The sequence below is a fragment of the Wasmannia auropunctata genome, unplaced genomic scaffold (assembly GCF_000956235.1).
Source record: "Wasmannia auropunctata unplaced genomic scaffold, wasmannia.A_1.0 LD336038.1, whole genome shotgun sequence".
NCBI classification, from domain to species: Eukaryota; Metazoa; Arthropoda; class Insecta; order Hymenoptera; family Formicidae; genus Wasmannia; species Wasmannia auropunctata.
Window position 1 is genome coordinate 1,261,983 of NW_012026852.1, and position 23,349 is coordinate 1,285,331.

Here is a 23,349-nt window from a genome sequence, read left to right on the forward strand (position 1 = left end):
TCGCAACAGAAGAGAGAGAGAGAGAGATTTCTTTGCCGAACGCTATTTAAATACAGAAAACGTTCTCTTTAATGTCCGTATTATTAAGTAGAGGATATTCTTATAGAAGCGCTCTCGCGCGCGCGGAAACGGTAAACGATAAGGATGGGGAGACATTCGCGGATACCCAATGTCGGAAACAATTTTAATGAGCTGCGGGTATTTTTTTCTCCTAGAGCAGCCGGGCAAAAAAAAAATTAATAAAAAGGGACGGTCTTTCATTCCGTACTGTTCTACGACAAATCCGGAATTTGCGAATTCAAAGAGGCTTCCGAAAGTTTCCTCGTTAGTGCGGGATAAACGGGAGCCAACAAAGGATATGAAACGATTGTGGTGAAGAGGGAGGATGTTTTTATCACTCCTGTTACTAACCTTCCAGAATTTTTTCTGATTCCATATCTGATTTTATGTAAACGCAACGATTATATATGTTTTCGCCGTTAAAAAATATTGCACGAAATGTTTGTTGTCCTATGGTCCTCTGCATGCCGCAAGAATGTAGTCTTTCAACTGTCTTTTTTTTTCCTTTTTATGTGAATTTTAAGCGGTGTCATCTGCAATGAGATTTTAAGACTAAGGGCTATGGCACACAGAAAAACTTAAGCAGAAAGACGTAAGCGGTAAGCGAGTCGACCAATCACAATCGAGAATGAGAGGCCATAAAGTAAGCAGTAGCAAATTCAACATGTTGATTTTTTCATCGCTTACGTCTTACTGCTTGAGTTTTTCTGTGTGTCATGGATTTAAGAAATCACCCAATCACACATCAGTCGAATGTGAGGGGAATAATCGACTGTGATTAGTTAATTTCTTAAATCTTAAATCTCACAGTCTCATTGTACACCGCTTTAAGTATGAAAATATTACGATAAATAATGTATGTAATAAGTAATCGCGAGGAGATGAAAATAAGGCCGGTTGATATCGTTAGAAAATCGCACGACTACTATTATATGAACTAATCTTAACAACAATATATAGTGTAAAAAGAAGCGTATGGAATTTATGGAATAAATCATAGAGAATGTATAGAGAAGAATATTTAGTTATAGAGCGACAGGATAATATGTCAAATATTACGTATTACGATAACGAATAAGTAAAGCGTCGAGGGAGAGAGGGAGAAAGAGAGTGGGAGAGAAAGAGAGATTTTAAAGCAGGCGTAATCTATCTACTCCGAACTCCGAATGAACGTACGGAGACACTCATTATGGATTTTTAGGGAGAGTCATTTTTGTATTATGTCATAATGGTTTTGCGCAATAGAAGATGTAGCAAGAGTAAGGGGGAGCCCTCGAAAAATATAAACGCGGGCCGTTCTCCTCTTGATACGTTTTATATGTGAAAACGAATAAATGACTGTAACTATTCTAAGAGAGTATTCATCGTTTATTTGCAGCGTGCTAAAAGGATCTCCTCTGCCCCCCCCCCCCCGTATGAAAAACGATTAACAGCACTTTAAATAAGTAAACGGTTATTATCAAAATCGCTTACTATAACTGCTATAATAAAGTATTCCGAAGCGATCGATTCCTCGATAAATTTCTTCCATGAATAATTAAACAAATTTAAGTGCAATAAGAAAAGAGGTATAAGGATAACAATATTTTCTTTCTTAACTAATTGTAAGAACATGATTCAATAATGATGCTAATCCAATGATAATCTAACAATATTATCTTCGCGAAAATTGAAGATGGTGATTTTGCGATACTGTATCTATAACATTTTGAATTATAATTTAATTTATTATATTATACAATTATATAATTTATTATATAGTTATATAATAGTGTATAATTTAATTGTATAAATTTATAAAATTTAATTATATAAATTTTGAATGCAACGAAGATAAAGTTTTATTATGGACATGCATGGTAACTCGGTCAAAGATATTGTGAAGGTAAATATCCTTTCTTATGCAATGAGAATAGCGAATTATAGCGAATTATAGCGATTACGCAGTACAATGAGCAGGGAGAATCTTCGTCTATTTGTGATACACAAAATAAGAGTAATACGGAACTCTCGAAAAGTTACTCAAAGGATTTAATTAAGGAACGCGGCACCGTATCTTTTCGGAGTGCAGTGTTTCTTTCGATAACATTTCATTAGAATTTATAGGAGTAGAAAATGTATTATTTGACAAATAATTAAGTAGAGAACAAAATTTCACGCGGCATCACAAAAACTGCAAGATGTTTTAAAAAAATGATGATGTGTAATATTTTTATACGAAAAATATTAAATTGTGTGTAATACTGAAATATATATTATAATTAATAATATGTTATTTATAGTTTATTATTTTCTTCTAATGTAAAATAGAAATCACAATTTTTAGAAATAAACAGATCTGGCGTAAATAGATTCGATAATAAAAGTTGTAATTTAAGATCCTGATACATATCATATTTCACAAATTATATTTTTGATATCTTGTCACTGCGACATCTTGTGACTTTCGATAATTTGAAATTTTATCATTTATTACTAATAATCCTTCACGAACAGGGAAGTTGCATGTTTAATTCGTCGAGTGTGATCATCTTTACGCTGAAGAACAGTCGATATCTCTTCCTTTATTTTTTGGCATATAGCTTAGATGGCTGAACTGTATGCAATATTCATTTAAAAGGTTAAATAACACGCGAAGTGTGTGTAGTGAAGAAGACAATCGTCATGCAGTCGTATGACTGATTCGCGCGTAACAGACAGTAAAATGATAATTATGATTTTTCCTCACGCAGTTTCCTTTCGCGCAATTAAAGAAAAATATAAAGAAATACTTTCTCGCGAAGCAGAACCGCCAGAAAGGAAACGGTACATGCGCAGGTACGCGGCTTGCGCGTAATTGCCGTCGAGCAACAATTGCGACAGTTTGCACTAACGTCCGTTGCGTCATCGTCGTGAAATAGCGAGCCGATACTTTCCACACTCTGCCCACCGCCTCCTCCCTCCCGTTTTCCTCCGCGAACTTCGTCTCGCCCGGTATACCTTTTACCCCGAGACTACGCGGACCGTGGTGAAATAAACTGCACAATCCCATTGTTGTCCCCGCAACTCGATTATGGCCCTCCTGAATGGAACCCTGGTGATTACCGCATGAATTACATCGCGGGAGACCCACCGTCGTCGTCGTCGTCGTTCCGCCAGGCCCTTACAATGCGGACGCATCTTTCGCTTTACAAACTTGTCCACTGAGGCGCGATTTCGTAATCATTTATTAAAAACGCGCAACGTTTCCCCCGTGCTGTACGTAACGGGGATGTCACTTTATTTTCGAAGAAACAACACGTTTCTCTCGTGCCGCGAACTCGTATCGCCATCACCGTGACCTCGCCACTCGTTTCTTTCTCGTGTAATCAGTCTGTTGCTAATTACTGCAATTTAATTAAATCGGTAATTAATCCGGAGGCATGTACAATAGAAGCCGTTGTGCTCTGCATCTGTAATTAAAAGTGGTGTCTCGGTTGAATTTTCATGCGAATCAAGCGATAAACCCTAGCTGTGTATTATCGGATCGATGTCCCGCGACTCTCTCTCTCTCTCTCTCTCTCTCTCTCTCTCTCTCTCTCTCTCTCTCTCTCTCTGTAATGAATAGTTAAATATATTCGTTTAACACACGAAGCCTATTTTAATCGGGCAAACACAAGTTCGTTACGCAAGCCGGGTTTTGCAGATCAATAGTAACCTCGTCCCACAGTTCAGCGGCGCTTTGAATCGATATCAAATGGTTACGCAAAATATAATATATGTATAAACAATTTGTCGACTAGGTGCGTAACGTTATAAATACATAACGTACTGAGGAGATTATTCTATTTGTCATTCTCTATTACACAAACGTAGTAGTTAACCAATATCCGTTCTAAAATATACATAAATTATCTCTTGCATTAAAAATATTTAATTTTAAATATTATCATTAGAAAAAGTCGTCTAAAATTATCAAAAAAATCTCGTGAGATTTTCCCTGATAATCTAGATTCAATTTCTGCTCAAACAACTTTTTAATTCAGCGTTGAATGTCCTGATAAAATTTTAAATAAGATACAAAATTTCGGTCCAGATTCGTTCCATCTGAAATTCATCAAGCAACATGCAGCTCTTCAAGTCGCTCCCCTAAACTGAATATGTGCCAAAAGGTCTCTTTACAGAAACAATAGAATAAAAAGTGATTTCGGTAATTAAACCGCCTTTAAATTTTTCAGAGATTCATTCATTTTTCAAAGGGTCTGAAGATAGAAGATTCCCCAGGTTTCTAAAATACTTTCCCGGAGATCCCGGCGAGATTTTGAGCCTTCTCGCGAGGATCCCGGGTCTTCGGAAAGAAGACTCACGGAGTGAGGCAGTGGAAACGCACGGCCTCGGGCAGATCGACGCGACGGAGTAAAGCATCCGCTCGGCCGCTCGCGGGAGCGAGAGGTGCACACTCCCGACGACGTCGGCCACGGCGGCTGCAACGTGACTGCGGCACCACGTGATCCGAGCGGTCCAATTGGATCTGCCGCGGATCGGCGGTCACGTTGCACTCGGCGTGGCTCAATCGCCCCCGCACGCTCCTGCACGCTGCCCCCTCGTCCATCGGGTCCCACCAAACTATCGCGTTCGCATATGCGATCGGGCTGTTAGCGCAGTGCGGTGCGGTGCGGTTTTTCGGTCGCGCGACATCACCTCGTTTGTCCGCCGCGTATGTCCGTTTGTGCGATTGCGTGAAGTAAAAAGAAGAAATACGCGAAGACACGCAGCTGGAGAGAAGAGGAAGAAATAAAAAAAAAAGGAGCACGCGTCGCGACGAGGGCCAAGTGCGAGCGCGAGTCTCCCGCGTCAAGTCGATGTTGCGCAGAATTCGCGGGTAAACAGTGAATTATCGTTATCGCGCGACGCTCGATTGCTTCTGAGTTCTGGAATTAGAAGGATCGACGCGTCAAGTGGCGCGGCGCATTAGAACGATGCCGCGGCAGCGAGCGCGTCGTCGACCCAGCGAGAGTGTCGCGAGTGAATCGCGTTGAATCAGAGTAATTCAGTTCGGTAATTCAGGTTGCGCGATTAACAAATCGAGAATTGACGGGAGTCTGCCGTGAGACGATCGGTGATGGTGATGGTGATGGTGATGGTGATGATTTGCGAATAAATTTCCGCTGAATTTACGAAACGCAATCAAGTCTGCGAGGAGCGAAATGAGTGTCGCCGTCGCGGCGATCAGCGTGCGTCGCGGCTGCCGCTCGTCAATTTGAGTTCGTCGATCGATCGATCGATCTCGACGCCCGTCCGCTGGAATCTGAGAACCGTCGTTGGGTCATACGGCTTCGCGGCCTTGTCTAATCGCCGGTGGGAACTCGTGATTGTAGGCGCTACGACGATGCACGCTCCGCGGCGAACCTGCCTCGCGGATTGCGAGCTCTCCTCGTAAGCGGCTCGGCTTACCCGCGGAATTCTACACGGTAGATCGACAGCGCGGTGCCCCGGCTCTTCTAACTCGGCGCACTTTCACCGGGTCGCTTGAACGAAAGTAAGAGAGAAAGCGGTTACGTTACATTAGATTTGCGATCTGCTTAAATAGCGATCAAGGCATTAAATTTCGATTTTCCTGCCTTGCTATATATGTGTTATTTTATATATGTATAATTTAAATATAATTAAAACTATACATACGTATAAAATTTATATACAATTTAAACTATAATTATATATATATATTTAATTATTTATTAATTATAGTTTAAATTATACAATTATATATACCAAAATTAATATATAACGACTAATATGTGTATAATCATATATATATATATATATATATATATATAAGTACATAATCTAAAGGTTCATATACATATGCTTACATCTGACTCTGTGCGTTGAGAAAAAATGCGATATAAATTTAATTTATTTTCAAATTAGTTTTCACGGGTAAGTATTAAATAATATTCCTAAATCGTTTCAAACTTAAGAAAGCACTTCTGAAAAATTAACTATTTAGAATTCAAATAATTCAATAGATCTTTTGCTGCTCAACTTATCGCAGTTCTGACAACATTAATTTCACTCATTGAGATAAAAGAAATTCCGATCTGAGATATTAAATAATCAGTCAATCCGCAATGTTATTGACAAGATATTTTATAAATGATGTATAATTGTGTAATCTTAAGATCGTCACGTGAAAAATTAATAATTCTTGTCACCCGATGCCACGAGGAAATGCGATATCAAGAATTTACGGAAGAGAATTTGTGTAAGATTCTCCATTATATTAATTACTATTATTAGTAATTAATATTAATTAATTCTATTAACACTAGGCTAACATTAATAAAATTATTAGTTTCATTAATGTCGCGGAAGAGAACTCCCATCATTCGAGTCGAACCGATTCGAGAACTGGGTCGGTCGGTGGGAAACAGGTGTTTAATCGTCTCCGCGGGTTCAACTTATTGACTCGTCTACTCGACGAGCGGATACTACTTTCGGGCGGAATGGATGTTCCCAACTTAGTCCCCGGATCTCGACCCTTATCAATTAGTGCGTACGGGGGTTGTCGAAATGTCGTCGGCAGCGTTTTATCACGGAGAACGGAGAACGCGTGAATCGCCGCCGTGTTTAGTCACTGTCGTGTGTTGTTGCGAGTAAACACGCCGATCCATCAAAGTGCCGGTTCAAGCCCTCTTAAGCACGGCCGAACTTCTCCCGGGATCGCGCTGATCGCGCTCGTCGCCTCTACTAGACAGAACTCGACGAACGTCTTCCTCCGGCGAGTGTAACGATCGCGCAACGAGAGTGTCGAACGTGACGCGTACACCTGTCGCTCTTCCTCCCGCGAAATATCGCGATTTCGTTCACACGTGTTCGCGCGACGCGCGCGTGAAAATTTATCTCAGAGATACAACACCACCGGCGGCGATGTGGAAAATGTAAATACACGTAGCGCCGGTCGAAATCAATGGGGGTAAACGGGACGCGACGGGGAAGCGCGTTAAAATAAATAGGGGTTTTAATGAAATGTAAAATTTGCTGAATTTCAACGGCAAAAATTATTTATCGCGCGAGTGGTACGAGCGTGACGCCACAGGTGGTTAATTAAATTTATACGCAATAAGTAAAATCCCGCGCTTGTCTTGATTGTATTATTCGTTAGCGGAGCTTCCTCCTCCTCTTCATCGAGGATATCCCCGGAAGCGGGTATAAACAAAATAAGCCGTCTCTCTCTCTCTCTCTCTCTCTCTCTCTCTCTCTCTCTCTCTGGGTGCGAATTGGACATTCGATCTACACATAATTTCTCACACATACGTGGATTCACACGCCCGCACGACATTAATCGCTGTCGCTATAATTAGATACCATCGACGCTCGATGTTGACTATGTAATATCGACACTCGCCATCCTTCTAAAATCCCTCTAGAAACAGGATTATATCAAATGCGTCGGTATACTTCATTCGGGTGATTTTCGAACGTAAAATTTATCGAAAATACTGAAATGTAACTCCAGAGTTCTTTGGAGCAGATAATGAAAAAAATAAATTCTATACACACATATTAAATCCCTTAAGCGGATTTAAATGTATCAATATATCCTTTACGTTTAATATCTATACACCTTTTTTGAGTGCCAATATTTATAATAAAATAAAATCCAATCGAGTCTAATAAAAATAAAAAGAGTTAGTACATTCATTTTTCGTTGCGTTATATTTATTACATTTAAGATAGGACATTCTTTGGGATGCTTCTCAGAAATCTCTGTAAAGCCAGAATCTCAGAGAATTATATCAAAATTCTGAGGACGGGCTGCAAACTACGCAAAAATAAAATAAATGCATTCGCCGGCAGCTTCAGCTAGTCGAGTCCGTATTTCGCCGATCGTCTCAAATTTCTGGACGGAGTTCTCTGCTGCGGTCAGTAAAAAGGCAAATGCACGCGCCGTTTCGACACGACGATATAATAGCACTAGTTTTCCGTGGTGTAATTCAACGTACTAGTGAAGAATCGCCACCGGCATTATCGAGAGAGTGCGAGAGCCGTTCCGCTTGCATTGTAATCCAAGCCGAGAAAAGGATGTTAGTGTGGCGCGTGGCGACGCGACGTAGTGCATCGCCCGTCTTTTCTTCATACAGGACGTATCTTAAATAGCGCCCACTAATTATGTAGTGTTTTTTTCTTGTAAAAAACTGAGTCAAAAAGCTCTGAATCATTTTCTTCACTACTGCAACAATTATAGCTTTATGTAGAAAAAAATAATTCAGGATTTTGTAATTCAATTTTTTATAAGGAATAACGCTATATGATTAGTAAGCTCTACTTAAGAATAATTTTGTTTCCTTTCACAGTTCTCAATGAACCGGTAATTACTGCAGTAATAATTACTCATCGCATCATGAAACATTGTAGAAAAAAATAGTTCAGTACTTTTCAACTCAGTTTTTTTTACAAGGAACAACATTATATAATATAATTATAATATATAATTATATAATTAATGAGGGCGCAATTTAAGATACATTCTGTATGGATTATTCGTTTAACTGATTCCCGTACGTGCGTGAATAACTTTCTATCGAGCCTGATAGAGAGACAACTTCGAATTGTACTCGCATCACTTTTCTTTTAGTTATTCCTGAGTTTCTTCCGGCTCTTTAGAGATCTGCAGCGTGAGAAGTGACACGACTTGTAACACGATACAAGTGCAACGCTGAAGCTGCGTTGCTTATCATTAAAAGATGCCACGTAGAATTTTCAGAGAAAAAACCGATCACTTCTTCGTCCCGCGTTCGACGACGACGTTTTTTTTTTGCCCAAATATAACTTAAGGACGATGCTCTTTTAAAAATCCGGCGCGTTAAAGTTCATTTTAGCGGAACGTATACAAATATTTAATGTGCGGTGTCCTTTTCGCTGAAAGCCCCTCGAGAGATTAAAGTTAATTCCGCGCGACGCGGAAGCAAGTTCGCCTCCTCCGCTGTTCCTGATCGTCTCTCTGTGTGTGTATGTCAGAATTAAAGTTTCTTTTCTGTCGCGGTCTCTTTTGCGAGAAGAGAGTTGCCACGGGAAAACTCCACGGGAAAACGGCTGTGACGCCATCGTGAACCGGTCGCAGACGTCTGCGGGCATGATCGAGACGGCGGGATGCTCGTGTTCGCCGAGATACGACGTATCGTATCGGCTTTTAGTGCCTTGTGCACGCACGCTCTCTTTCTCTTTCTTTCTCACTGAGAAGTTTCTCGGAAGAAGTTATCGGAGGACGGTGGGATAATTCCATCAAAAAACGATAAATTTCGATTATATTGCCGCCTCCATGCGGCAGCGGCGGGCGGCGAAGCGCGGCGCGCGGCGATGATGTAATATCGCAACTTTAAATGGAGTTAAGATAGGGCGAGTCGGCGATGTTGATGCTCCGTTGACGACGGTATAATGGCACTGGTACAATTTTCCGTACTAATTCAACGTACCAGGTCGGGAGAATTGCCAACGGTGAAGCCCACGAAATGACGAAATGCGAGTGGGAGCGGGCCCGCGTTTCAGTTATCCACCGTCTAGTAGGTGGAGATGGGTAAAGACGAGACGGACCGGGTGAGACTGACACGCCAAGCGGTATTCCACTGATCTCTCGAGCTCCACTTACGCGAGCTCACGCTTTACCAGATCAAATGAATATTCGCGTAAATATTTCTAGGGCTACATTCCAAAACGTTGCTTTCGAGGAAAATTTTACTAAAAAGCTATATAGTTTACGTTATGTATGCCATAGCTTTTTAATAAAATTTTCCTCTAAAGCGACGTTTTGGAATGTAGCCTAAGTATATATAACGATATCGCGAGCTATATTATTGATCTTGATAAATCTGTTACACACATACACACACACACACACACACACACACATCACTTAAAGACCAACATTCACCGCTGACGCTGCGAGAGATACCTCTCGAGCCACCACTATCGATTAACGCATTAATGCACCCCGCGCTTCAGTCAACCCCCTTGCTTTCCGCGCGCACACTTGCTGTCGCGGGAATGTACGAATGAATTCCGCAATAAATTACCGCAAAACGCACGTTGGTTCACCTTGCCTCCCGCCCTTCCTGCCCACGCGGCTCATGTGAATAACGGCGCCGAAAGATAGCCCTCGCCGTCTAGAGGGGCTAATCTCGCCGGCGGTTTCGCTGCCGTTGCTGGAAAACGACACACACGGAACTCGCAACGGTGCAACGGTGCAGCGTAACCAACATTCAGGTCACTCTTTCGCTCTCCTCCCCCCCCCCTTTCGTTCCGCGTCTCTCCCCCTCTCGCTCTCTTTCCGCCCCCGTCTGCGGAGGAGAACTTCAAAGGATCGATCTTGATTACCTTGCTCTGCTGACGGCGTTCGCCCCGGAATAATAAATTGCTTTATCTTCACCTCTATACGTGCCGACATTAATAATAATTGACAATTAATAATGAAAGAAGAATGCCGTTGATTATCGAAGTGAATTAAAAAGAATTTTTTTTTAATATAACAGATAACGAGACGCTGATATACCTGTATATATGAAAATTGTATTGTGTAGATTTTATTTTTTAATGTCTCCATCGAATATCGTGTCCCTATTTTCCCCGGTCGAAGACCGTTAACTTACGCCACTGGTGCAGCGGATATAAACGTGCTTGCGGAATAAAATTAATGCAGCCCCTTCGGTTGCCAGGGAAATCAACCGTATACCCATCGCGAAGACGATCCGCCGCCCCCGTCGAGATTTCCCTAACTGTCCTCGATGTCGCGAGACTTGAAATCGCTCGCTCGTTCGCTGATTTTTCCCGTGATTTTTCGCCGCAAGTGATGGAAATGATTGAATTTATTTTGAAAAAGAACGATCCTCATCTGTGTAATAATGAAGCCGTTTTATTAAAGAAAGAGAGAGAGAGAGAGAGAGAGAGAGAGAAGAAATTTATATAAAGTTAGCTATATGTATAACATTTTGCACCTCTGTGGGGAACAAATAAAATCTGAAATTGCGAGGAAGATTGCGCATCTAATCTTCCAAATTGACGAATATTTTATGAAATTATTTTTATTTCTTGTCCCTTTCTATCCTCGGGGATGAGAGAGAATTTTTCGAAAGACGTCTTTTGCGTGTTCTGTATAGGTAAGCCTCGACTCCCCCCCCCCTCGAAATAACGTGCACGTGCTCGCACACAATGGATACGCTAATTTCGCCTTACAATGGAGTTCATGACGTCGCGTGCATGAATCATTGCGCGGCGACGAAACCACGTTGTTGCAATAGTTTCGCGGTAGCGTGTCGAGTGTCTCGCGGCGAAACTCTGCGCCGCGATACGAGAGTAGGGTGTCGCGGATCCGTTTGCAAATAAATTGTCTAAGATCGAAATTGTCTGAGAGAGAACAGATTTTGACTGCAATTATCTACCTGCGGATCAACTGACGGTGGAAATCTGATGAAAAAAAAGATGTAACACTCGAGGGCAGACGATCCTCAAAGCGCTAATAAACGTTCTCGTTATCCCCCCTCCGCGGTTGGCAAGACGCCAAATCGGAGTGCGGCCAATCGAGGCGTGGTCCCTTCGAGAGGGAGCGTCCTGCCGAAGTGGGATCCTCGGCAGGACATATCCGGGGAAAATCGAATTTTCCGCACGACGCGATCCTCCGCGCGCGCCGAGGCTCGAAGCGGAAGTTCTCCAGCCTCAAGGTCGGCCGCCCCGCGCAGGCCGACTTATTTTCCGGCTTAGCAGCGAACCGAAAAAGCAAGACAGAGACGGGATCCTTTAGCAATGCGTTTCGGGGCGATACGGACAGAGTGGCGGCAAGGTACAAGGTACATTTGTAAGAGCTCCCACGAGGATCGATTCTACCGCCGCGCCGTACTTGTTCGGGCTTCGAGAGCACCGAGACGGTGCTCTCTCTCTCTCTCTCTCTCTCTCTCTCTCTCTCTCTCTCTTTGAGACATTGATAGCGCGAGGAAATTCAAGATGCGCGCTTTTACGGCACTGATCCGCCGTAATCGAGAGGGGATCTCGTAGTAGCGGCGAATATCGAGAGAATTTTTGGAGTCTTTTTTTTTTCAAGTTCTCGGCGGAGCGCGGAGAATTTTCTAAAATTTACAGCTAGCCATTAAAGACTAATCGGGGGAAGGAAGACGATGGTGCCTTCGCGAATTAAATCGCAGGAATATAATATCCGATAAAATTTTATCGTACCACAATTAATTTCAAGCGGCGTTTTCAATTCGAAGTTATCAGGCATTAAGATTTTAAAAAATTTCGAGAAAACTGTTAAGGTGATAAAATTCGAATTTGGAATTCTAATTGATAAAATTCGCGAGGGGAATTGCTAAACTACTATCCTGCTTTATTAATAAACGCCCCGTCAATTTATCAATAAATGTAATATCGTAATAGATTGATTGTAATTGCGAGTGGGACATATATATATGTATATATCTAATGGAATTACTTCCGCGCGCTGAGTCAACTAATTGAGGATGTCCAACTCTTCTGTAGGGTGTATCGGGGAAAAGATGACGGGAAGTAGTAACAACAAGATGGGCCAGGCGGTGACCTCGGGAGTCCGCGGCGACGGCGGAAAGCACACGGTTCACTGGTTCCGCAAGGGACTCCGGCTGCACGACAACCCCTCGCTGAAGGAGGGTCTCGCGGGGGCGTCCACTTTCCGGTGCGTCTTCGTGCTGGACCCCTGGTTCGCCGGAAGTACCAACGTCGGCATCAATAAATGGAGGTGAGCGACCGCGATGACCCCGCGGGATCGCGGAAGCGGGAATCGATATACGTGTCGGCTCTGTGAGAGCGGGAATAGTGCAACACGGGACGCGTTGGCGCCCTCAAATGAGCGTGCCGCTCTTACGTAATATTGCTGTCGATATACAGTAAATGGAAACCTTTTTTTCCCTATAAATTTTCGCTTCATTTTATTCCGTTATTTTATTTTTCTCTTTCTGTTTCTTGCTTTTCCAATTCTCTGTTGCGAATCGAGCGTCGATGGAAAAATATTCAGATATTCTGGTAATGGATAATTATCGCCGCGGTATATCGAGCTTTCCGTATCGCGTATTATTAGGTTTGGATGATATCGTGTCCACGGTAGCAGAGAGTTACGATTGTTTAATTCGCCGACAATGGCGAGTCAATACTGTTTCCACAAACGCCGCGGCGCCGTAGATCTTCGTTGCATCGCATAATCTCGATGCATTACTGCGACGGACATTCGAGCGCGGCCCCTCGCGTCGTCGATCATTTGTCATGTTGATTAAGCGTTATGTAACCGTTTCCTAAGCGTTTCGATCGCTTAGATGTTGTCGATAATCTTACTGCATCACGGCTGACAAGGGGAACATTAGCGGCGACATTGACCAAAAATGAGTCAAACGGCAAACGTAAGCCGCGCGTGTTCGTATGTTACGTTGCTCTTAACAATGAATTATTTCTCAATTACTATATACTAAAGTGCTAAATCTAATCGCAGCGGAGATACTTAACAAAGTATCGTTTTCCGTTCCACCATAATTTTATACACGGCAATTCTTTTATTATGTTATTATTTGTGAAAAAGTCAATTAAAAAGTATAAAAGTGCTTTAATTTCGAGCTTGTTAAATCATAATCATATTATTACCGATATCGTTAGAATCTATATGTGGATATTTTAGTTTAACGTTGTCTAAAAAATTATTAAGTAATTCTCATCGATTTGCTTTACGCGATCCGACAGGTTCCTGCTGCAATGTTTAGAGGACCTAGACTGTTCCCTGAGGAAACTAAATTCCCGGCTGTTTGTGATCCGGGGACAGCCGGCCGACGCGCTCCCTAAGCTCTTCAAAGAATGGGGCACGACGAACCTGACGTTCGAGGAGGATCCAGAGCCATTCGGCCGCGTGCGAGATCACAATATTTCGGCGCTCTGCAAAGAGCTCGGTATCTCGGTGGTCCAAAGGGTCTCGCATACTCTCTACAGACTAGATGAGTGAGTTTGAAAAATTTTTTAACATTGATTTTCAACACTTAAGACTCATCATGTCAGTCATTGAATTTAATATAATTTTGTAATTTTTTATCAAGTACAACACTGCATTTTCTGTGAATTTTGTTGCAATATACACATATAAATCAATCAGTTAAATTAATAAATTTATTTTCCACTTTCATAACTTTTTAAATATCTATAGTTAACATATATTTAAATAGAAATATATATACGTAAACGTTAATAAAGCTATAATTTCTAATGTTAATAATTTCAAAAGATAATGCAAATTAAATTTAATTAGAATTATCTGTCATATCATTAGAATCGTAATTAAAAGTCAATTTTGTAATTATAATCCTAAAATTATTTTCAACGAAACGTAGTTTATATATAGAAGAAAAAAAATGAACATCTTTCGAGAGCTACATGTTAGTTAACTACACGTGCATCCGAGTGTTTAAAATGGAATCCTAGCGTGTACCCGCTAAGATTAAATATTACGTTGCAACTTTCGCAAAGCCATTTCGCGACTCCACCGCGCCCCCCGTCGTCGTACGTTTCAGGATCATAGAGAGAAATGGTGGGAAACCGCCGTTGACCTATCATCAATTTCAAAACATCATCGCCAGCATGGACTCGCCGGAACCTCCGGTACCCACGGTGACGGCCGCCTGCATCGGCAGCGCCTATACACCCCTAAAGGACGACCACGACGACCATTACGGGGTGCCCACCCTCGAGGAACTCGGTGAGGATTGATTTTTCCGAGCAAGTTTTAACGTTAAGCCCAGAGTTAAGTTTAATTGTCATCTTGCGAATTAATGACAAATCGTCAAAATAGTCGTTCTATTAATCGCGAACTGTTGCGAAGCACAGAGACTCTCAGAGAAAATCAGACCACAATTTCATCTATACAGCGTTTCTTTTTTGCGAGTTTTAATTTTAATTGAGTTAAAAAAAAATCGACCTCGACTCGATCGAGGGGACCGATCGTTAAAATTACGGGATTGCAGAACGCTCGGTACACAAACTAGAACGAGGCGTTGTTTCGCGATGATATATCAGGTAATAACGAGATGCGCATTTCGAATAGAATATGCCCGGGGCCGGGCAACTGCGGATTAAGCGCGAGTCCGTCGCGCTTGTGCCATGGAGAATTCATTCGCGGCAGATTAGTCGATGCAGCATTAATGCCGCCGCCCGTAAGGGAGCAATCGAGTATTATTTCGCATAACGTAATTCATCGCGCCGCGTCGATAGCGCGCGCTCGTTGTAATCCGCGAGCGCGTTCGAAATCGCATTATACGTGCACACCCCGGGCGTCACTCCCGACGCGGCGGGCGGAATAACGAGGAGGATCCGATCGATTATTAATTACCTCGGCCGATTGTTCTTATTGTTGAGCGTCGGGCGTCTTAAAGTCTCCTCCTCGGGCGCGCGGTGCAATAGCGGCCCATTACCTCCCGTTTTGATGCACAGCTCCCGTTGATGTATAGCTAGCATTGTCCTTCACTTTCAAATGTCGCACATTATTCCGTCACTTCGCTTCTTCTCATTGTTATCAAATGTCACCGCGTATCCCGAAGACTCTCAAGCTCTTTTTCCCTCTCCTGCAATTCTCCGCAGTGCCGAAGGGACGAGGAAGCAAGACCGTCGCCGAATAATACTGTGCTGTACACGAGATATCTACGGCTCTTTAATTTAAGTGACGGACTCTCCCTGCAGGTCGATATTCCGCGTCGACTTTTTCTTAATAAAACTGTCGAGGCGTCATTCGAGCGCTAAACAATCAAAAAGTACGTTTCTGTAGTAAGCTTCTGCGACGCGGTTAAATAGCGATATTTTGTTGTACACAATCGAACTTTTATTTTCGGAATTTTATTAATTTAATACGTTAGTTAAGTCCGAGGATTCATTGAGATGTTTAATATAAAATAAATTGTAATCAATAACGCTCGAAATTTTATTAAATATATCATCAAAGTCATTAAATAACTTTTTTTTAATTTGAGTATTAAAATTGAAATATTTTGATGTCGAATTAGAAACCGTGTAAAGGTCGATTTCGCTGCTCGCTAAATGAAATAATAAACCGAGTAAGATCGCGTAGCGTTAACTTGTCTAAAAATTGAGGAATGTGACTTTGACCTGTGTACAAGCTTCGCTCTCATGATTACAGGCTTTGATACGGAAAATCTGCTGCCCCCGGTGTGGGTCGGCGGCGAGAGCGAGGCCCTGGCCAGGCTCGAGCGTCACCTCGAGAGGAAGGCGTGGGTGGCGAGCTTCGGCAGGCCGAAGATGACACCGCAGTCCTTGTTGCCGAGTCAGACCGGGCTGTCGCCTTACCTACGATTCGGCTGTCTCAGTACGCGGTTATTCTACTATCAGCTCACCGATCTGTACAAGAAGGTACGAGACACGTGCCGCGAGCAAAATTGTTCATGAAGACGACCATGCGCGAGATACCTACATCTATCGCGCACAAAATTTAATACGGAAGCCTCTCGGCGAGCTTCTATCTCTCCCCCTTCTCCTTTTCGCCCCGAAACTTCGCGGTAATAATTAAACGAAACTTCGGGGGACGCGTTAATTGCGCCGCGAGATTTTTATTTCCGCAAGAAGTCGCGAAAGCTGTTTCGTACAAGAAGTTCGTAGTTACGAGGGAGTAACGTTCTCGCTGCTTCTCAGCGAGAATTATATCAACGAGATCTTTTTCTGCCCTTTTTCTTTTTATTAAAGCGACTTTGTTACTTTTTTTGTTTTTTTTCGGAGCGATACTTTAGTCTCTCGGCAATTTTGTAAACGAATGATTAGTTCGGGTTACCTGTCAATAATAGATACTGTTGCAGATAAAGAAAGCGATGCCACCGTTGTCGTTGCACGGGCAGCTTCTCTGGCGCGAATTCTTCTACTGCGCCGCGACGAAGAATCCGAATTTCGATCGGATGCAGGGCAATCCGATTTGCGTGCAGATACCGTGGGACAAGAACGTGGAGGCGCTCGCAAAGTGGGCAAACGTGAGTGATGATATCTAATCTCAATCTTCGCAATTTTACTCGTACAACGCTATGAAATAAAAAGACAGTGAAATAAAATATTACAATAATCATTTTGATTTTCATGAGTTCGCGAGACTATTAGTTACACGAAAAGATATATTTAATAAACTGAAAAGAGTTGTAGTGTGCGCATCAGAAAGACGATACTTTGAAAAGTTCTAAAGATCGAGGAAGAGAGTCATCTTGCGTGACGCTTTCACGCAGGCTTTCGCGTTTATCGCGACAACGAAATTGCGACGCGGAAATTTCGCAGATTTTACGACCGTGTGCTAAACTTTTCCTCTTCCTCGCCAGGGTCAGACCGGATTTCCGTGGATTGATGCGATCATGACGCAGCTGCGGGAAGAAGGTTGGATACATCACCTGGCCAGACACGCGGTGGCTTGCTTCTTGACCAGGGGCGACCTTTGGATCTCATGGGAGGAGGGAATGAAGGTAAAATGTCACGGCATGCCTAGCATTTCAATCGACACTCGTTGAGTTTCTCTCTCTCTCTCTCTCTCTCTCTCTCTCTCCCTCCTTCTATCCGCGTTTGTTCTTATCATTAATATACAAACTTCGTAGGAATATTTCTTGTTGCGAGATCCTTTTCCCGGAAATACGTGCAGCGCATCCGCTAGTATAATATATCTCTCCAATTAAAAATAAATAAATAAACTGCATCGCTCTGCAATGCGATCGTATAAGTCATAACTTATTTCATTCGCCAAGATAGAAGACAAAGTTAAATTAAATAGAACAGAAGAACGCCTATTTAATTACGTGTAAAAAGCGTTAAGCAGAATTAACGGATGGATGTTAATAATTAAATAACCACGAAAATTAATAATTAATTAACCAACATTCTTGTTGGTTTATTTTACCATTTCACGTTGAAGCTAACGTTTTTCTTCGAGGTGTTCGACGAGCTTCTTTTGGACGCCGATTGGTCCGTGAACGCCGGCATGTGGATGTGGCTGTCGTGCAGCTCGTTCTTCCAACAGTTTTTCCACTGCTACTGCCCCGTACGATTCGGCAGGAAGGCCGATCCGAACGGCGACTACATCAGGTAATCGATTAAAATAGTATTTTTAAAAATTCCTTTTGAAACTAAAAATAAACGCGAGAGCGATGCACGATGCGCGAGAAATATCGAGAAAAAATTTCGACGGGGGCGTTTAGGCGCGGCGTTTTTCCCCATCGAAATAACGTTTAACGCTAACGATCGCGTGTGCAGTGCACGATGCTTATCGGCGCCTGTGATTAACGCTCACGCGATGGCTGCCCGGACTAATGGAAATTTTAATCTTGATTGATCTTAATTTGTAACGTATCAGGCGTTAATCTGACCGAAGCGAAATTCAGCCGCAAGATAGATGAAACATTAAACAGCTCGAGCTCCATTAAAGCTTAATCGCGCAAAAGATTACCGTGACGAATCATCGACGGTGGCGAAGCGTGTTCGATTATCAACCTATTAATTTATTTCCGCGGAGAATAACGTTTCTTCTCGACATCTTTACGAGAGCTCGTGCGAACGAGCGCACGCAATGCAATATACGTTTCTATCTTACTTCCTCTGTTTTCCAGTTTATTTTCTCGAGTATCCGTAAATGATATTACGTGTGTATCTTTTGTGGCTGTGTTCATACGCGAGGGATTACGACGTGTCTCGAGATAAAAATCGATCTTGCTCCCGCGATTCGCAGACGCTACCTGCCGGTGTTGAAGAACTTGCCGACCAGGTACATACACGAGCCCTGGAACGCGCCGCTCAGTATACAGCACGCCGCCAAGTGCATCATCGGCAAGGAGTACTCGCTGCCGATGGTGAACCACAGCAAGAGCTCGCGCATCAACATCGAGCGGATGAAGCAGGTGTACCAGCAGCTGAACAAGTACCGCGGTAACGGTGAGTAAAAATTCGTCCCGTCCGCGCGATCAATTTTCGACGCGACGCGCTCGAAACTCGGCGTCATTCTCTCGACAATTCGGACCATCGAAACTCCGGTTCCTTCTTTTGGAGTCGCCTTAAACTCTGATCCGAACGCAAATCTCTTTCGAGCGAGAATAGAATTTTTAAAGCGACTGTATTCTAATCGACTACTTTTCGCTAGGAACCTCGTTCAAGGGAGAGAACATCGGTGAGTGGACTGATTTCGATTGACAATTGTTAACGTGTATAAGATGTTATGGTAATTATAATAATACTTTGTGCAAGGCTTGCTGAACGCGTTGCTGGCACCGCCGGCGAAGGACGGCGACGAGGAGAAGAGGAAGCAGAACTTGTCGAGTCGGGGGAACGAACAGAAAATGAAGACCATCGGCAGTCCCACGCAACAGCAACAGCAGCAGCAGAAGCAGCAGCAGCAGCAGCAGCAGCAGCAGTGACTGTCGGTACAGCGATCTGGCTAATCTGGTTAACGTGATAACGCTGATATTATCCTTTTTATGGACTTTAAAAGCGACCTGAAAATTCCACATGAGTCCTACATCTCTAAATTGTTTCAATTAACCCTTAACCAACCGCGAGAAGACCCGTTGATTATGATTGACGTAATCGGTGCTTTTTTTTAATAACTCAACTTTTTCCCAGTATCATCGGGAATTATTGTCGCATTTAGCCAATTTCCATAAATCATGTTTAATACGTATTAATATGAGATGTATAAAATTTTTATAATCTTTATACTTTTTCGCGATTCCAGGCGCGCGACGATTGTTAAGGGTTAATTCTAAAATCGATATATCGGATATATTGCGTGGAATACACGCAGACCTGCGTCGAGGAGCACTATTTTTATTAAAAAAAAAAAAAAAAAAGAAAACGTATCACATGTAGAAAGGGTTTAAAACATAAAACGTTTTAGCTGCGAAATACGGGCATAACTTAACGAGCGTGTTACGCGAGCGAATCTAATGCGTTCGCCTAGGATAGATTTATCGTTACAACTCGTACCTTTGCCACACAATTTGTATGCAATTTTAACGCCTCTCGCAACGTATTGATTAACAGCCGTACCGTCTAGATTTTTTTATAGCTGTAAATTATGATTGTAAATAACGAATAAGACGTACGTCGTAAAAGGACATTATTCATGCGTGCATAAATGTCACTTACCTTCCTCATGATGTCCCTTTCCCCGTGAATCTCTTACGTTAGAACTCATCGTTCCTCCCTGTCTCCCGCGCGGCGCAACTTTAGATAGAAGCTGAATAATGCTCTCGGATAAGCGATGGAAAACGTAAAACGGAGACGCATCGCGGTACGTAGTCGCAGTGGAATGAACTTCGGCCGACTTGACAAAATGAACATTTAATGGTCTATCTGTCACACTTTGCGCTTTAATGGCACCTCAATCCGGAGATCCTCGATGCAGCTCGACGGGTACCGCCTTTCTGCTACAAAAAGTTGATAACACGGTGTTTCACGTCTATTGTATATCACTATTGCCCATGCGCTTAAACGCTAGACTGAAGCTCGATGCTCGCTCTCTTTTTCTCTCTCTCTCTCTCTGTCTCTCTCTCTCACTCTTTCTCTCTCTTTCTCTCTCTCTTGCTCTCATCGTTTCGCGAGACTCGCCTAAAATTGAAACGTTCACGACTCCCGTTCACAAACGCGACGGTGCGCTCTTCCGTTTACAAACGGGGCACGGTACAACGCATCGCGCGCCCCAACTCTCGCGCGGCTTCGTTATTAAATACAGAAGAAAATTAAAAAAAAATGTAATAAACGTAAAGACAAAAAAAATTATACAACAATGAAACACACGGGGATTCGTAACACGCACGCGCAATATGCATCGCAATTACGTATATATGTGTTTGCCGGCGTGCGCGTAAATACCGTCTCGTCGACCCCCGGCGGACAGAACTCATGCCACACAGTCGGTTTTTCTTTATTCTTTTTTTTTTCATGTCAACAAATGATATATTTTTAGTGCCTATAGTACTTATGGTTTTACAGTACATTTCTCATTAGATTTAAACAATTACAAATGAACATTCTCAACACTCAAAAACGGAACTAACATTTCTCACGCACGTTATTTCTCTCTTCTTTCTCTCTCTCTCTTTTTCTCTCTTTCTCTCTCATGCACTCACGCTTTCACTTCTCTCCCATTTTTTCTTTCATTCTCTCAATTCTCTCTCTCTCTCTCTCTCTCTCTCTCTCGCGCGCGCACTCTTTCTCGCGTTAACTTATTTTGTTTCACGTGTGTGCCTTACAAACGCTTATATATTTAGTTGTATGTACTCCTTGCGATAAAAGATCAAAGTTTTTTTTTTTTCATCTTTGCGAGCTTTCGTGGTCGCAGTAATAAATCTCCATACGTCTCTCTAATAATAATTGGGACAATATTTAATTATAATCGTTAATAATTTAATCGTGTTAATTATTCGTCATGCGGTAGTAACATCATCGTCACGGCGTTTCGCGCGTCGCGCACCCAAAATTATTATTATTTTTTTAATCTATACACATTACGACGCCGTTCCGCTTATTTTTTTCTGTTGCTTACGTAAATATCTCTATGTATAACCAACGCCGGCTGCGGTCTTCACATCTTTTCTGGTTTTTTTTTTTACGTTTATTTACTTGTCGCTAATTTTACACTCTATCGCCGCGGAACACCGAAAAAATACCAGCGCGTACAATACACCATACGAATTTTCGGACACTTCTTGCTCCTTCTCTCTTTCTCCCCCTTTCCCTCCTATCGAGGAAAGGGTTTAATACACTTGTGTCTCTCTCGCCTCGGAAATTCGATTCACGTTAATTCACGTGCGTCGATTACGACGTGTGTGCGCAAATAACTTCTGTGCGGGGGGAGGGGAGGGGGGAGGGGAGGGAATTGAGGCCGCGCGGGACCTGGGAATCCGAGGATGAGAAACATATCGCAAGCGTCCGTGTATTCATTATCGTCCGTTAATCCACTGTCAGATCCTTGAACTTCGAAATGTCGCAAATATACGAAGAACCTCGCGGATCGAACATTTTCCCGGATTTAGGCGATGTATATACTCGAGAACCTCCTCGGGAGAAGAGAGACCCTAGAGATCGCGGATCACACAATACGACAATTAATTTCTATCGTATCGCCGAGACTTCAGAATCCAAGGATTTAAGGACTCGGAGAAAGACGCTCAAGGAGGCGCGGTCCAAGTGTTCGGAAATTTCACTGCGCCGCTCGAGAGAACGCGAGGATCAACGATTCCTCGATGGAATCCGAGGATCCGAGTGTTCCGACACGCGCGCGCAGTGTCTCCGGAGGGATCCATCCGAATTGTAATAACACAAGGATCGATGGGCCGCCGATTCGGGTCGCCGGAATTCAATTCCGATAAGAGACAGGCATGCGTTACCTCCTCTCTCATATTCTTTCTCTTTTAACGCGGTATTGGACAAACGTACGCACACATCTGCGCGCTCTAATTAATTCCTCGTTATTACAATAAACTACGTGCGGAGCTCGGGGGGGGAGGGGATGGCGTCGACGATCGCGCACCGGGGGAGGGGAGGGGAGGGGGGAGAATCGATTTACTTCATAACATCGTGCAGACCGACGGGCGACGGGGGAGAGGCTCTCCCATTTAGAATGCGCATTTAGGACAAAAGGACCTCGTTTCGAACCGGCGCGGCCGCTCGTTTTGCGGTTCTGTACAACTCTTTTACATCCTCGTCCTCTCCTCGCGCGCTCCCCTCTCTCTTCTTCCCGCTCGAGACTAGTAATTAGTGACAATAACTATATCGGCTAATCGACTATTAATTCCCATAGTTTTATCGCCAACTACCGCGCTACACTTCGTTCCCCCTTTTCGGATCGCGTAAGCGCCGCTAACTACTAACGCCGCCCTCGAGCGAATCCTCGGACTCGTTCGTTTTTTTTTTTTTCAGTTTTCACGCGAAACGATTTCCGAAAAGCGTCGCGCGAATCCGGCCGAGGCAAAATCTCTCTCTTCCTCTGTAAACACACGCACGCATACACACATACACGCAGGCACACACATGTCTCGCGCGGAAATGTGCCACGATCGTCGACGATCTCCGGCTCGGCTAACAATACCTTACGCGATCAGGACGCATGTCAAAAAGGACGACGACGACGACGACGACGACGACGATTCACTACAAATTCTTCGTCTTCAATTCACGATTAGAGATGCTTCCGCGTTAACTCTCGCACTACGAATGAAACTATATCGACGGTATTTTACCGTCCTCCTCCTGCCGTGTGTATCGCCGGCATGTATATATCGTGGACTGCGTCGTGAGAGACAATTCGTAAGA

The 23,349-nt window shown here is 43.1% G+C and overlaps 1 protein-coding gene across 1 annotated transcript; it reads left to right on the top strand.

Annotated features, from left to right (window-relative positions):
• The first annotated feature begins 4,641 nt into the window (after positions 1-4,641).
• LOC105452054 (cryptochrome-1-like) lies at positions 4,642-21,279 on the top strand. The gene is made up of 11 exons (XM_011692865.1): positions 4,642-5,557; positions 12,544-12,778; positions 13,768-14,019; positions 14,586-14,770; positions 16,202-16,431; positions 16,872-17,039; positions 17,376-17,516; positions 17,978-18,129; positions 18,770-18,972; positions 19,178-19,204; positions 19,282-21,279. The coding sequence occupies exons 2-11, from the start codon at positions 12,561-12,563 to the stop codon at positions 19,449-19,451; spliced, it is 1,746 nt and encodes a 581-aa protein (XP_011691167.1). The 5' UTR covers positions 4,642-5,557; positions 12,544-12,560; the 3' UTR covers positions 19,452-21,279.
• The last annotated feature ends 2,070 nt before the right edge of the window (positions 21,280-23,349 follow it).

Coding starts and splice junctions, on each gene's coding strand:
- LOC105452054 (XM_011692865.1), top strand. CDS start 12,561: ATGACGGGAAGTAGTAACAACAAGATGGGCCAGGCGGTGACCTCGGGA. Junction 17,517..17,977: donor CATGGGAGGAGGGAATGAAG/GTAAAATGTCAC, acceptor TTTTTCTTCGAG/GTGTTCGACGAGCTTCTTTT. Junction 18,973..19,177: donor GAACAAGTACCGCGGTAACG/GTGAGTAAAAAT, acceptor ACTTTTCGCTAG/GAACCTCGTTCAAGGGAGAG.